Source organism: Gallinula chloropus (genome assembly GCF_964237585.1).
Source record: "Gallinula chloropus genome assembly, chromosome: 10".
NCBI classification, from domain to species: Eukaryota; Metazoa; Chordata; class Aves; order Gruiformes; family Rallidae; genus Gallinula; species Gallinula chloropus.
Genome location: NC_140095.1, coordinates 17257771 through 17271313, shown reverse-complemented (window position 1 = coordinate 17271313; position 13543 = coordinate 17257771). Strand labels below are relative to the sequence as shown.

Here is a 13543-nt window from a genome sequence, read left to right as displayed (position 1 = left end):
ACTGCTGGCACACAGGTGGCTGATCCCAAAACCTGTGCAATGGAGAGACAGACATTGCCCTCCAGCCCACTGCAGTGGGGACAGTTCCTAGGAACACCTCTGGGGCTGTGCACCATGTGCCCAAGCCCACCTGAGATCTCTGTGCCAGATACCTACCAGTTCTGCTTTGGAGCTGCCAGGCTGGAGAGGCCTCTGGGGACTCCTGAGCCACACATCACCGTGGGGCGAGGACAAGCCTGGAGCTGGGGAGATGAACATGCTGGGCCTGCCTGCACCTTGGATCATGCAAAGCAGCATGGCCTGGTCGTCACCACCCTGCAGAGCCACCTCGACCCCTTCCTCAGGAGGCAGCTGTCCTCACACACCGGCTCCAGACTCCTCACCCAGCTCCAGAGCGGCACACAGAGCAGATGGCACCGGATCTCTCCAGACGCCCCATCCCGCTGCCCCTACACAGTACACGACTCTTGGCTCTGATGCTTTCGCCTCCCTCATCCCAGCGCTCCTCCCCGGAGGTGCCACGTCTCCGGGGCCACTCGTCTTCCTGGGATGGTGACAGCTTCTGTCTGGGGATGTCTGCAGGCACCCAGCAAAGCCACCGCTCCAGCAAGTGCCAGGCCGGGAAGGAGGACAGAAGGGGACCAGGAAACACGGAGGGCCTGGTGCCAGTGCTGGTGATGGGACTGAACGGAGGGGTACTGGCTGCTTGGCTGGGCCTGCCCAGCTTGAGGAGGCAGCAGCACCCGAAATAGACGCCAAGACCCCAGAGCCCATGCGGTGCAGGCCCACACAAGGCACCATCTGTCAGCCAGCCCAAGCACCCTCTGCTCTGGAGCGGCACAGCACCATTTCTCCCAGCAACCCAAGCCGGCGGCCAGGCCAGGCTGGTGACAGAGGAGAGAAGCCCAGCACCGTGTGTCAGCAGGTATTTCTGCCACCTCCATGGTCCCTGCTCTTGCCTGGGGCTCAAAAACTGGGTCCCAAGCAGGGCCTGTGGCCCCCTGCCCAACTTACACATTACATTTCCCAGCAAAAGGCTCTGGTGTGGCTGATATCTACCAAACCCAAACAACCTGCAGTCCCTCCATGCCCTTCCTCACACACTGGGACCATCCCAGCTTCCCCAGCTCCTGGGTGCTGCACTGCAGAGCTCCTGTGCATGTTCCCAGCAGCCAGAGGACATTCATGCCTCCTGTCGCAGGGTGCTCTCCCAGCACACAGCACCAGTGCTTCTGCCACCTCCCACGGGCTGCTCTTGCTCTGACAGCAGCAGGTCCCCATGTCACCACGCAAGCTGGACGCCTGGGAACCCAGGGTTTGGAGGGTGCATCTGCCTGGTCACCCCCTGCTCACAAACACCCCAGGGCTGACACAACCCTTTGCCCATTCGCTGATCCGGACGAGCCACATTCAGTGTGGGGGCTTGAGCCCACAGCATAGTCCTCTCAGGCCCCACCAGCAGCTGGAGAACAACACTGAGACACCTACACCAAGTACACACCCCCAAGCCCGCTGGAAGAGCCAGCCAGGCCCTTGTCATGCCACAACATGGGAGAAACCAGCCTGGCAGCAAGGCAGGGCCAGGCAGCTAGAGCAGCCGGGATCTACAGCCTGGGCCCCCCAGCCCTGCCTCTCCCTCACCAACCCAACACTCCCGTCCCAGCTCCCACCTCCAAGGAGAGCGTCCCTGCCTGTGTCTCTCCCAGGGAAGCTCTTGTCCCTCTGACTCAGGTGAGTTAAGGGCAACCCTCCCAATTCCTGCTGCACCTCAGGCACGCCACCAGCACTGCAGTGAGCCTGGCAGCCAGACCTTCCAGAGCTAGATCCCAGTCCCCCTCAGCACTTCTGTGGGGACATCAAGTTCTTCAACCCCCACAGAAAAGGCTGAAGCAGCGTGTGCCACAGAAGGCAGGTGAGGAAAGGAGCAGCTCACCCAGAACTCCCCTTCCTCCTCCACAGAGTAAAGTCCTGAGCTGCCCCAGCTGCTGACATCCAGCAGAGCTGTGGGTGCTGGGGCTTGGGGCACAGCTCAACCACAACCACTTCCTGCAAGAGAGCAGCCACAGCACAGCCCTGGGGGCACCTGGCAGCTGAAACACAGGCACCATCTCACTCTGAGCCCATTTCAGACCGGCCTGGCCTCTGAACCAGAGGAGACTGCCTCTCCAGAGTGCAGCCAGGGCCAAGCCAGAAGCAGGTGTGCTAAGACCAGTAAGGTGAAGGGAGCCACAAAAAGGAGCGGCATGGCATAGCCCAGGGCATCCACAACTCACAGGTGCCCTGATAGTTCTTTATTGTCCTCTGAGCTGGGCAGCAGCTCAGCCATGTCCAGTGCAGGAAAACCACCTCCTGCACCTGCCCCGGGGAGGCAGCACCAGCACCCGCAGCGACGCCACTGAGTCCCGCTCTCAGCCTCTTCTGTTGGTCCCAGCAGAGCCCAGTTCTCAGCCTCTTCTGTTCTTCTGTGTCACACCAGCACCACCGTGCTCATCTGCTGCAAAACCCCTGCCTGCTCCGAGAAGCCCGGTGGCAGCCCCGGCACCTTCGCGCAGCGCACACGACCGGCACACGGGAGTCTGGCTCAGCCAAACGTGCACCAAGGGGTCTCGCTCGTGTCACAGTCCAGCAAGATATTAAGGACGGTGCAGGGGGCTCCTGCCACACTCAGAGAAGTCCGTGACTCGATTCTGTACCTGATGTTGTTCAGACCTCCCTCCCGATCCACCTTGAACTGTTCCTGGGGAAGAAAAAGACCGTTCAGCCCACGCTGGGTTCCAGTGGAGGGAAAAGCACCCAGTGCCTGGGGAGGGAGCGCTGAGCTGGCAGGGGAGGACAGGAGCAAGCAGGGCTCAGAGTACATGGTGATCACAACCTGAATCTCCTGTAGTTGCCACTCAAGCAGATGGGAGGTCTCACCTGCTTCTGTGCAGCAATGCGCTTCTGGTCTCTCTTCCTCCACGCTGGGTCATGCAAGTGCTGGAAAGTCTCGTATCCAGTAGTGATTCCAGAGGGACGGTGAACCTGCAAGGAGAGCAAAGCTGCTGTAAGGCTACTGGAAAACCTGCTGTGCCTGCTGCTGGAAAGGGGAGCGCAGAAGGGCTGCATTCCCCAGGTCCTGACATGGGTGGCCACGTGGGGAGGAAAGAAGGGCAGTTTCAACCTAGGAGGCTGCAGAGCAACCCCTTACCTGGAGACCAGCTCCTTTGATACGTCGATAAAACTCATCGTCCTCCCGTCCCCAGCCCCAGAAGCGGTTGGACATGCCGTTACACTGAAATGAGAGCAGCACATCACAGCTCCACGCACCGCAGAGGAGCAGACACCAGCATCACAAACCCTGAGCGCCAATGCAGCCCTCCCTCTCCTGCCCCCCAGTTCAGGCAGCAAGCTCTGTCTCCAGAACGTTCTGACTCCTTTCCTCCCCTTTCCCAAGTGTGGGGAACAAAATCTACACCAGTTCACCAAGACAGCATCCCAAACTGTCCAGGACAGCCCACCCAGGTGCTCACCATCTCATAGTGCTGTTTGGTGAGCAGCAGGATGCCGCCCACATAGGTCTTATAGTGGTAGAGCGGGTGCAGCTCTGGGGATGCCACGTGGAAGGGCCCTGCCTCCGGGAAGCCGTAGTCCAGCTGCTCATTGAGGGGCAGGAGATCGACGTCATGCATCGCGATGTAGTCGGTGTCATTGCCGCTCTCCAGGAAGCCAACATTGATCAGGGATGCCCTGTTAAACCTGCCGTAGAACCGAGGACTGTCAGCACCACACACAGCAGCCACCGGCCCATCACACCCCCCTCCCCTGCTCCCTAAAACTACACGTCCACCTGGTGCCCGAACAGGGACACACACAAACACAGCGTTCCCTGCCATCACAGCACCAGGTGCCACTGCTGCCTGTCCAGAGACTGCACCCCTGCTTCTCCCCACACTGACAGCACCTGCTGATGCTGAACCCAACAGCAACAAGCAGGGGTTTGGTCACCGCACACCCTGAGGGGCTACAGCACACCCTGTCCTGCCTGAGGCCGGCTGGGGAGCTCCACAGCACCCGCCAGGGATGCAGGTTGGTATGGTCAGCGAGCAGAGGACTGGCGATGGCATTTCCAGACACCCCACAGTAACTCCTTGACTTTCAGTGTGTCCATATGTTGGTGGCCATGGCCCTGCAGCTCTGGGGAGAAAGCCAAATATCTGGGGGGTAGATAATTCCTTTTTTGCTTAGGAAGAGAGAAACAAAACACTGCTTCACCCTTCTTTAAGCTCTGGAGCAAGTAAAATTGGGGAGAGCATCACACCATGGCCCTGACAGCCCGTTGCCCAAGCTGTAAGCCTCTTCAGAAGCAAGTGAAGACCCTCTCAGAGAGGATGGAGCTTCAGAGAAGGGTCCCTTGGCTGCCCACACTTGCCACAGTGAGGGGAGACGCTACCTGAAGTGATCCACCTGGTTGAGGACGAAGATGTGATGGCGGATCCTCTTCTTGCTCAGGAAGCGGTGCATGTAGGGCACGAAGGCCAGCAGCTCCTCGAAGCGCTCCCGGAAAGGGACGAGCAGCGCCAGGCGGTGGGGACCCCATGACGGCTCGTCCTCCACCGGCAGGAGGGGGGCCGGGGGCGGGCAGGGCTGGCGGGGAGACCCCGGGCTCTGCCCGCCGCCGAGGACCGGCCCCTCGCCCGAGCAGCTGAGCTGGAGCCAGAGCAGCGAGGCGAAGCCCAGGACCAGCGCCAAGAAGAAGAGCGGGAAGACGGAGAACCGGCCGGGCAGCAGGCCCAGGAGCGGCGGGGACCTGGGGCACAGCGGCGGGTCAGCGGCCGGCGGGGACACCCCCGTCGTTCCCCCCCCCCCAAACCCCGCCGGAACCCCCGAGCCGCCTCCCCGCACCCCCGAGCCGCCCGGTGCCGCCCCGCTCACCCGCCGCCGCGCAGGCGGAGCGCGGCCCTGCGGCGGGCCGGGCCCATCGCGCTCGGCCGGCCCCGCTACCCGGCCCCGCCGCGGGACACGCTGGCTGCTCCCCGCCGCTACAACCACCCCCCCCGGAAACGCGGCCCGGCCCCGCCGTTCCGCCCCGCTCCCTTCCGCCCGGAGAGGAGAGGAGAGGCGGGCAGGGGGCGGGCCCGGCCCTGCGGAGACACAGACACACAGACAGCCGGGGCTCTCAGGACAGTCCCGGTGCCCCAGCCGGGACCCCCCCCGGGACAATACCCGCCCCCAGCCGCGTCCTCCCCTGGTTGCATCCCCGTCCCCCAGCTGGGACCCTCCCCAGGACAATACCCGCCCCCAGCCGGGACTCCCCCCCGGGACAGTCCCGGAACAATCGCTGCTCCCCAGCCGTGAGCCCGGGGACAATACCCGCCCCCAGCCGGGACAATCCCTGGCCCCCAGCCAGGACCTTCCCTGGCTGAAGCCCCGTCCCCCAGCCCGAACCCACCCACCGGGACAATACCCACCCCCAGCTGGGACAGTCCCTGGTCCCCAGCCGGGAGCCCCCCAGGGGGGCAACACCACCCCCACAGCCCCACAGCCAGCCCCCACGAGGCACGCTCAGCTCTCTCAGCAGCCCCCTGGGCTCCCCTCCCACTTTCCCCACCGCAGACAGAGCCGGAGGCACAGCTGGTGTCAGTCCTTTAATGCCCGGCTCCCAGCCCCTCACATTTACTGCTCACAGCTCCCCGCCCCCTCCCCCCCCCCCCCCCCCCCGCCCCCCGGGCAGCTCAGCAGGGCCCGTCTGGTGGGGAAGCACCAGAAAAACACGGGGCAGGGTGGGTGGGAACAACCTCTTGCATCTCAGCCCAGGGCATGGGCAGAATCTGCGGCAGCCAGGGGCCCCCAGCAGCCATCACCCCCCTCGGTCCAAGGCGCCCGCTGCCGGGCAGGGGTTACAGCCAAACAGACAGCTAAGAAAATACTTCTGATATTTCTCAGAAACAACTCTTAGAAACCACAGTTTTTACAGCTGCCCACGGAAAATATGGGTTTGGGCACAGGCCACAGCCTGGGTCTTTGCTAGTAGAAACGCTTGTTCCGCTCCTGGCGTTTCTGGAAGACCACAGCTCCCACCACAGCACAGACGATGATGCCCAGGAGCGCGCAGAGCAGGAGCAGAAACACCTTCCAGCCCGTCAGAGGGCCGCTCCGGAAATTCCCCGTTGGGTCATCCACGTTGTCTGCAAGGACATTAACAGCTACAGAGACCAACCCAGCCTCGGCTCCTGTGCAGCCTCGCAACACCATCACCTTCCAGCTTCAGGAGTCCATCCCCAGCATCCCAATCCTCCACCAAAGGTTTCCAAAGCCCAGAGACTCACCTTTGGGTGACTTGAGGAGGCTGACACTAGGTTCAATCTTAGTCCAGTCAACAGTCTCATCTTCTAGAGGGTGCTCCACCATAAGCTGGAATAGCTTCATCGAGATAATGTCATGATTGTCTAGAAAACAACCATAAGCACCAAAGAACATGAAAAGCTCTGAGGTGCCCACGTGCTCAGGGCACTGCTAGCACCATGCACTGCCAGGTCTGGGTCTCCTTCCCCCTTGAGCCACCTGCACACCCCAAGCATCAAACTGCAGTTGGAGATGTTCCTCGGCCCTTAGGTGCCTCCTTTCTCAGGCCATGGGTCCCTACCCAACAAGGTTTCAAGATTTTAACAATGTGGGGAAATGCATCCATCAAAAGCCACGTAATGCATCCACAGCACTATATCCCAGGCCCCAAACAGCAGGGACTCCCACAGGCAAAGCCCCCTCTCACCAGACAAATCTCCAGTGCCAGCAGAAGCTCCAAAGAAGTAGCCAGTTGGCAGCTGCACCCCTGCAATGTCAATGCAGTTCTTCCATTCGTTCTTGTCTTCCACATCCGTCATCACCTGCAAGACACGGGGAACGTCACGCCGAGACCGCGCGACACCGTCCTGCCCACCTGGCAGCTCTTCTGGAGCCAGAGGAACAGGCAGTTCCATCTCCAGGTGACGTCCTGCACAAGGTGCCTGCCACGTCTCACCGTCAGGCGGCCTCGGGAGTACCGAACGGCCAGGAAAGTGTCGTGGTTCTGGTTCCGGAGGTCAGCGGTGCAGCCCGCCAGCTCCGTCCAGCGCCCGTCCTTGCTGTGGTCATACGTCAGGGAGCCGTTGTTCACCATCGCGGAGATATAGGGGAACATGCGCTGCAGGGAGGAGACCACCGCTGCTGTCAGTCTGCAGGAGACTTCGAGCTACAGACCAAGAGGCACCTTCCCCAGCTGGGGCAGAACCTCAGCCAGGCACGGCAGCGGAGCCAGCGCTTTGCTGCACAGTGGGTATGGGGGTAGGACAGTGAATTCAAGGCTCCTTTTCTATGGGAAGCTGCTGTTAGACTGTCCTGGCTGCAGCAGAGTGGCCATTTCTAACCTTCTGTATCAAAGTCACACACGGCATGGCCAGGCAATGAGACCACCCTAGACTTGCAACCACCAGGCTGGGTCAGAAGTGCTAGAACGGAGCACAACCTCCTGAGTGGGCAGAAATCTCACAGAAGCAGCAGAACCACACTCAGAGCTTTGCTGTTAGTACATTACACACATGAGGAGAGGCCAACTGGAGGCAAGAATTCACCTCCAAGTGAGCGTCAAGATCATTTCCAGCTGCTTTGTAACTTAAGTATCACATTTTTGGTGCAATAGATCTCACTAGCACAGTTACATGTTCTGATCACGCTCCATGGACAGGAAGCAGGAGACAAGAAAAGGACCAACAGCTCCCAAAACTGATCTGTGTTTTGGAGCAAAAAGCCAGCCTGGGAGTTTCTCTTTTAGAGACACACAAGTTTGAAACAGAAAAAAAAAAGCCAGAAGCCATGTGGGATGATCAAAGCAAGCACTGGGAAGATCAAGAAGTGACAAGTCAGGATAAATACACTTTCAGGTGAATTCCTCTAACACAAAACGTGGTGCAGGCGTTACACCAGCCCGTGGCCACTCTCTCATCCTGAGCAGAAAAAGCCTTGGAAACATCCACAGAGTCAACAGCAGAAGGTGGAGCAAGGGGCGTCTCAGCACCATTCATGCACATACAAACTCTCCCCTTCACCAGGTGCCATGCCAGAGAGAGCATCCACTCTCACGTAAGGCCAGTGAAGCACTCGGAGCACGAAGCCATGAGGGAACTGCCTCCTCAGCACTGCCTGAGCTCCCTGAACCACTCACCTCTGTGGCTTCATCGTTGGGATACGTATCGAGGAAAATAGCCAGGCCATGGAAGTTGTCCTTGCTGCCAAAGACAGGACCTGGAACAGGGCAGAACACAGGGAACAGAAGGCTGTCAGGCAGAATTTGTGCTCAGAGACTTCTACTGTAAAAGAGCTGGAGGATCTGTTAATTGCCAAGCAGGTGACTGAGGGAGCCTTTCCCCTGGGCAGAAGGCAGGGGACACACCATCCTGAACTAGTGAAACCCAGCAGAAGAGGGGTCAGACACCTTCCTTAGCAAGGCACCTCCCAGGACAAGGGTTGGCTCTAAGGGCAGCTCCCCAAGTTTCCCCAAGGCACATACGAGCACCGAGGAAGCCTGAGCCTGACCAGACAGCCCCCAACCACCCACCATACCTGGCACCAGGCGCTCCTGCGTGTACCACAGGGCCAGCCCGTCCCCGTGCAAGTTCTTCTTGTCAGCTCCATGGATCCTGAAGTGGACGTGGAGCTCCCAGTCCTTGAGGAAGCAGGGCTGTGTGGAGAGACCGCCCAGCGGCGTGAAGGCAAGAGCCGGGAGAGGCGCTGGGGCTGCGGCCGGCCCCCGCTGGCCTCCCCCACGGGCCCCCGCTGGCCTCCCCCCGGGCCCCCGCAGGCCTCCCCCCGGGCCCCCGCAGGCCTCCCCCCGGGCCCCCGCAGGCCTCCCCCCGGGCCCCCGCAGGCCTCCCCTCGCCGTCCCCCCACCCCGGGCTCTCACCACGCGGTTCCAGATGGAGCCCTCCCGGCTGCGCTCGTCGGGCGTCAAGCGGACGTACTGGCTGGTGACCATGGTGCTGCCCTGGAAGTCCCACAGCGGCATCGCGGCCGAGCCCGCGCCTGCAACGGGCGGAGAGACCGCGGCTGAGCCCGGGCGGCCGCGGAGCTCCCGGCCCGGGCCGCCCGCCAGGCCCCGCGCTCACCCTGATACGGCTTCATCAGCGAGTGCTCCCGCTTCAGGTGCTCGCTGTTCCCATCCGTCAGCTCGGCGGGCACCGGGCGCGGCCCGGCCGCCGCCAACAGCAGCAGCACCGCCGCCAGCAGCGGCCCGCACGCACCCGCCGCCATCCTCCGCTTCCGCCTTCCGGCGCGGCGCGCCCCTCCCGGGAGCGGCGGTACTGGCAGCCAATCAGAAAGCGCCGCATCGCCATAGCCCCACCTCCAAAGGCTGCGTCACGCCTGCCCGCCTATAGCGGGGAAGGGGGCGTGGCCGGAGAGGACGCCGCTGGCGCCGCGCTTTTAAGGGGCGGTTGGGAGGGGGGGCAGGAACCTCGGGGCACCTCCTGGAGTGCAGCGCGCAGGCGCGGCGGCGCGCGGTGTGCCGGGAACTGTAGTTTGTGTGCCCCCCCCCGCCCGCTCCCTCCTCGTGCCGGCCGCGTGAGCGCGTGAACACACCCCCCCACCACCACCACTCCGGGCGGGCTGTCGCCATGGAAACGCGGTAAAGATGGCGACGGGCGCGACGGACGGGACTCGGCCCCGATCCGGGTGCTCCGCAGGCCTCGCCGGGCCGCGGCGGGCAGCGCCGCGGGAAGGATGGGCCGAGGCGGCGCGGAGGTGGCAGGCAGCTTTATTCCGGTGGGCAGGCAGGGCTGCAGCCCCGGGGCCGGCACAGCAGAAGGGACCCGGCCCCGCGGCGGCTTGTCACCCATCCATCCCCAGAGCTGCGCCTCCCAGCCCCACTCCGGGGGTGGTTAGGGCGGCACGCTCCCCAGGGCTCTGGTGACACGCTCAGGAGAGCAGCCTCGCCAGGTAGTGAGACCCTTCCGTCCATCGCTGCCCGGCCAGCTCCTCTGCCCCTCTGCTTGTCCCAGGTCCTGGCTGCGCTCTGACCAGCGAAAGCCTTCCCCAGCCAGCTGCCGTGACTGGGGCAGCACCAGTCACATCCTATGGGAACAGAGGGGAACACGCGCCGTTTGGCTGGCCAGACATGCTGCGTCTGAGGGTGTAGATGGTGCCGTTGGTCAGGTGCCCATCGTGACCTGGGCAGTCTGTGCATGGCAGTAGCCTCTGCAGGGTGTGCCAGGGATGTTGATGGAACTAGTCCTGAGCAGGTTCTTGTTCTGGAGGCACATGAGCCCTTGACACAATTGGACCTGTGCTTCCCTCCGACAGCACGGGGGCTGCGACAGGGTCAGAGGGTATGAGGGGCCCGTGGAAGCCCAGGAAGCAGGAGGAGGGGAAGCTGACTGAATGGTGAAGAACGGCGTGGGAAGCATCAGTCTGAGGCTCCAGGCCCAGCCGAGCCCTCAGAGGGAGCTTAGGGACCAGGGGGTTGGCCATGGCTTTAGGGACCTGCAGCTCAGTCCAGTCTGGCACTTTGCAGCTCTCACTTCTTCCTGTTCATGATCTGGCTGGATATCCAGTTCATCCCATCCTGGAGGGAAGACAGAGACATGAGCAGAGTCCCGAGAGCATGGCAAGTCCTTTGGTTCTCTCCCGCCTCTGCAGAGCCCTCAGGCCTCCATCTCTACCTGCACTCCTTCCCCAGACAAGGCTGAGCAAGCCTGGATCTGCCATTCCCGGTCTCGGTAGGTGTGGAGGCTCAGCCCTTCCGCAATTTCGGCTGCAGGTGCTGCAGTCACTAGGTCCTGCTTGTTGGCAAACACCAGCAGTGGGACCCCTGTGAGAGACTCCTCCTCGGTGAGCTCTGCCAGCTCCTGCAAGAGAGAACCATCTCCCAGGGCTGCTGCCCGCTGCCTCTCCCCTCCACAGAGCTGCCTGGGGCAGGCTGGGGGACCTCAGTCCCCCAAAGCGCCCCAGTCCCCTCTCTCTGGTGCTCATATTGCAGCCAAAGAGTCTGTGAGGCCTCAACATCCTGAGGGAGACAGGCGCAGCCCTGAAGCTCCATCTGCCCTGACGGGAGCCTGGGAGCCACATGCAGCGTTACCTGAGGGCTGAAGCACTCCCGGCACCAAGAGCCTTGGGCAAAGGGCAGCTACAGGAGGCTGCTGTAAGCCCCATGCTGTCTGGCACACCCACGCCGCCGTCTGGTGCCAGTACAGCCGAGACTGGCACTCGGAGTCTCACCTTCCCAACTCTGAGTTCGCTGCTGTAAACCGCTAACCTGGTGCTGGGGCGGCACAAGGGGGACGTGGGGCCAGCGACCGAGGGATCCCTCTGAGCAGGGACAGAGTCACCCCTGGGTCAGTACCCCTGGGGCGTCAAGCCCAGCTCAGGGGGAGCTGCTGGGCCTGGGTCTGCCATGCAGTGGGGTGGCTCTGTGACACCGATCACCCTTTCCCACGTAGCTCTGGGGACAGTGTGACCCCCACAGTACTGCTGCCTTGCTCCTTGCTCCAGTCCTCAACTGGCTGGTGCCAGCTGGGTCTGAGCCCCAGAACCCCACAGCCAGCCCCCATCCCCCATACCTGCCCGGTCTCCTCAAAACGCTTCTGGTCTGCGCTGTCAATGACATAAATCTGCCATGAGAACATTAGGGACAGTTAGTGGCCCCTCCTTGCCCAGCTGCCAAGCCCTCTGCATTCTGTGGGTGCCACAAGAATGCAGAGGGGTACAGAACCCCACACAGAGGGCAGCCACCCCACTCACCAGCAGGTCTGTGCTGCCCAGATACTTCCTCCAGTACGGGCGGATGGAGCGCTGACCCCCGATATCCCAGACGTTTAGCTTGAGGCCGTGTGAGTGGACACTCTTTATGTTGAAGCCCTGCATGGGGACATAAACCCTGGCATCACCCAAGGGGAAGGCAGGACCTGCCACCCTCCTGCTGCTCCTGGCCCCCAGCAGCACCTACCTGGGTGGGCATGATGGTGCTGACCTCCTCAGATGCCAGGCGTTTCAGCAGCGTGGTCTTCCCCGCGTTGTCCAGCCCCAACAGGACGATGCGCAACTCTTGCTCCGGGGAACCTTTCAGCTTTTGGATGATGGAGAGCAGCCCCTGGGGCCGTGGGGCGCTGGGGGAGCCCTGTGGGGTGCCATGTCACTGCAGAGCACCCTCATTTCAGAGAGGGGAGCTGAGTGCCCTGTTTGCCATGGGTATCCTGTGTCTGTGGCCTGGATCACAGGGTGTTCAGGCTTGGGGTGGCCCCAAGGCAGATCCACCCAGCCCAAATCCCACCTCCCCTGTGTGCTGTCCCTGCTGTCCGTGGGGGGTCCTGGTCCCACTCTGCCAGCCCACCTGGCCCTGCCGTGGGAAGCTGGTGCCAGCACACCCACTCTGGGGCAGGTGGGATGTCACCGGACCCCGCTTACCTTCTGCACATCACCCATGGTCTGCGAGTGTCTCCGGCCCGCAGCACGGCTGGGGAGCTGCCAGGGCCCTGTCCCTGGGGCCTGCTGGCGGCTGCGTGACTGGCACGCACCCCATCCCTGGGGGAGGAAGAGGATTACAGGCTCCAGAATTAGCTGCTGTTTCTCCATTTACCCACAGCATTAAATAATGCCCTCGGCAAATCCCCCAGCCAGCTGTCGCCCCGCCGTCGCCGACCCCCAGGCTAAACCAGGTCCCGCTGGGCTGGGGCACTGGGGCACGGGGTGTCCCTCTCCCCACGGGGACAGACTCAGGCTCAGGGATGGCAGCATGGCAGGATGTGGTCCACAAGCACCACGGGCATCACCCTGGGCAGAGCGTGCTGGTGGGATGGAGCTGTGCATCCAGCGTGCGATCCTGGGAGAGGCACTGCAGCCCCAGCCTGCAAAGGGGGACGCTGCCTGATGCCCAGGCGACAAAGACAGGTCATGAGCATGGCTGTGTCCCAGCTCACATGTGAGGGGTGATGTGCCCCACCCAGGGGCTGCTCCCTCGGAGTGTGGCAGGAGCAAACGCTGAGGCCACGTCAGCTGCTGCTGCAGGTCCCCACTGCCATCTGAAGGGAACCACCAGGCCCTGGAGCAGGTCGAGGGATGGAGGTCGGGGCCAGTACAGCACGGTGGTCTGAAGGGGCACAGGGACCTTTCCCAGCATCCTGCCCCAGCCTGGGTGGGGTGAGGGGCTTGTCCTTTTGCCATTTGGATTAAATCTGTTAATTAAGCAATGTCTTTGATTCTCACATGCCGCAGTTCGGTCCTCAGATCAGGTTTCCTCAGAGAGGTTATCCTTGTGGTGAGGACCGTGAGTCACGCACTCTTGGTGAGACATTTTTATTTATAACTCCCATTGCACAGCCAAGCCAAACACCACAGCTATGCTGTGACAAAGGGAAGGGGAGAAGCAGCATCGCCCCCACCCCACCGCTGCTCTGTGCCACGGCGGGGGGGCAGAGGGGCAGCAGCAGGAGACGCCCCTCCGCTCCCCCCTGCCCGCAAACCCCGCCGGGACTGGCTCTGCTAATGCCACGCGGCTTTTTTGTGCCTGGTCGTGGTGGGAACACTTCGTTTTTCTCTGCAT

The 13543-nt window shown here is 62.2% G+C and overlaps 3 protein-coding genes across 4 annotated transcripts; all 3 read right to left on the bottom strand.

Moving 5' to 3' along the window:
- Positions 1-2261: 2261 nt before the first annotated feature.
- B4GALT7 (beta-1,4-galactosyltransferase 7) lies at positions 2262-5010 on the bottom strand. Of its 2 annotated transcripts, XM_084268765.1 has the most exons (7): positions 4912-5010; positions 4430-4786; positions 4012-4173; positions 3510-3735; positions 3188-3271; positions 2917-3021; positions 2262-2737 (listed from the first exon to the last, which is right to left on the bottom strand). In XM_084268765.1, the coding sequence occupies exons 1-7, from the start codon at positions 4956-4958 to the stop codon at positions 2582-2584; spliced, it is 1137 nt and encodes a 378-aa protein (XP_084124891.1). In that variant the 5' UTR covers positions 4959-5010; the 3' UTR covers positions 2262-2581. The 2 variants fall into 2 exon arrangements, with proteins under 2 accessions (XP_084124891.1, XP_084124892.1); XM_084268766.1 differs by lacking the exon at positions 4012-4173.
- A 660-nt stretch (positions 5011-5670) lies between these two features.
- Positions 5671-9270, bottom strand: LMAN2 (lectin, mannose binding 2). The gene is made up of 8 exons (XM_084268463.1): positions 9117-9270; positions 8915-9033; positions 8575-8692; positions 8177-8256; positions 6998-7159; positions 6749-6863; positions 6306-6425; positions 5671-6164 (listed from the first exon to the last, which is right to left on the bottom strand). Exons 1-8 carry the CDS (start codon positions 9259-9261, stop codon positions 6004-6006), a joined length of 1020 nt encoding a protein of 339 aa, XP_084124589.1. The 5' UTR covers positions 9262-9270; the 3' UTR covers positions 5671-6003.
- A 1252-nt stretch (positions 9271-10522) lies between these two features.
- Positions 10523-12426, bottom strand: LOC311195380 (ADP-ribosylation factor-like protein 3; the record flags this gene model as incomplete). The annotated part of the gene is made up of 6 exons (XM_084268771.1): positions 10523-10570; positions 10668-10853; positions 11565-11615; positions 11746-11862; positions 11951-12094; positions 12409-12426. 6 exons carry the CDS (start codon positions 12424-12426, stop codon positions 10523-10525), a joined length of 564 nt encoding a protein of 187 aa, XP_084124897.1.
- Positions 12427-13543: the final 1117 nt, after the last annotated feature.

Excerpts from the sequence above, each read along its gene's own strand:
- B4GALT7 (XM_084268765.1), bottom strand. The coding sequence starts at position 4,958 with ATGGGCCCGGCCCGCCGCAGGGCCGCGCTCCGCCTGCGCGGCGGCGG. Across the intron at positions 4,787-4,911 it reads CTCCGCCTGCGCGGCGGCGG|GTCCCCGCCGCTCCTGGGCC; the intron begins GTGAGCGGGGCG and ends GCTGTGCCCCAG. Across the intron at positions 3,272-3,509 it reads CCAAACAGCACTATGAGATG|TGTAACGGCATGTCCAACCG; the intron begins GTGAGCACCTGG and ends CTCTCATTTCAG.
- LMAN2 (XM_084268463.1), bottom strand. The coding sequence starts at position 9,261 with ATGGCGGCGGGTGCGTGCGGGCCGCTGCTGGCGGCGGTGCTGCTGCTG. Across the intron at positions 8,693-8,914 it reads GCTCCATCTGGAACCGCGTG|CCCTGCTTCCTCAAGGACTG; the intron begins GTGAGAGCCCGG and ends CTCTCCACACAG. Across the intron at positions 8,257-8,574 it reads GCAGGAGCGCCTGGTGCCAG|GTCCTGTCTTTGGCAGCAAG; the intron begins GTATGGTGGGTG and ends GCCCTGTTCCAG.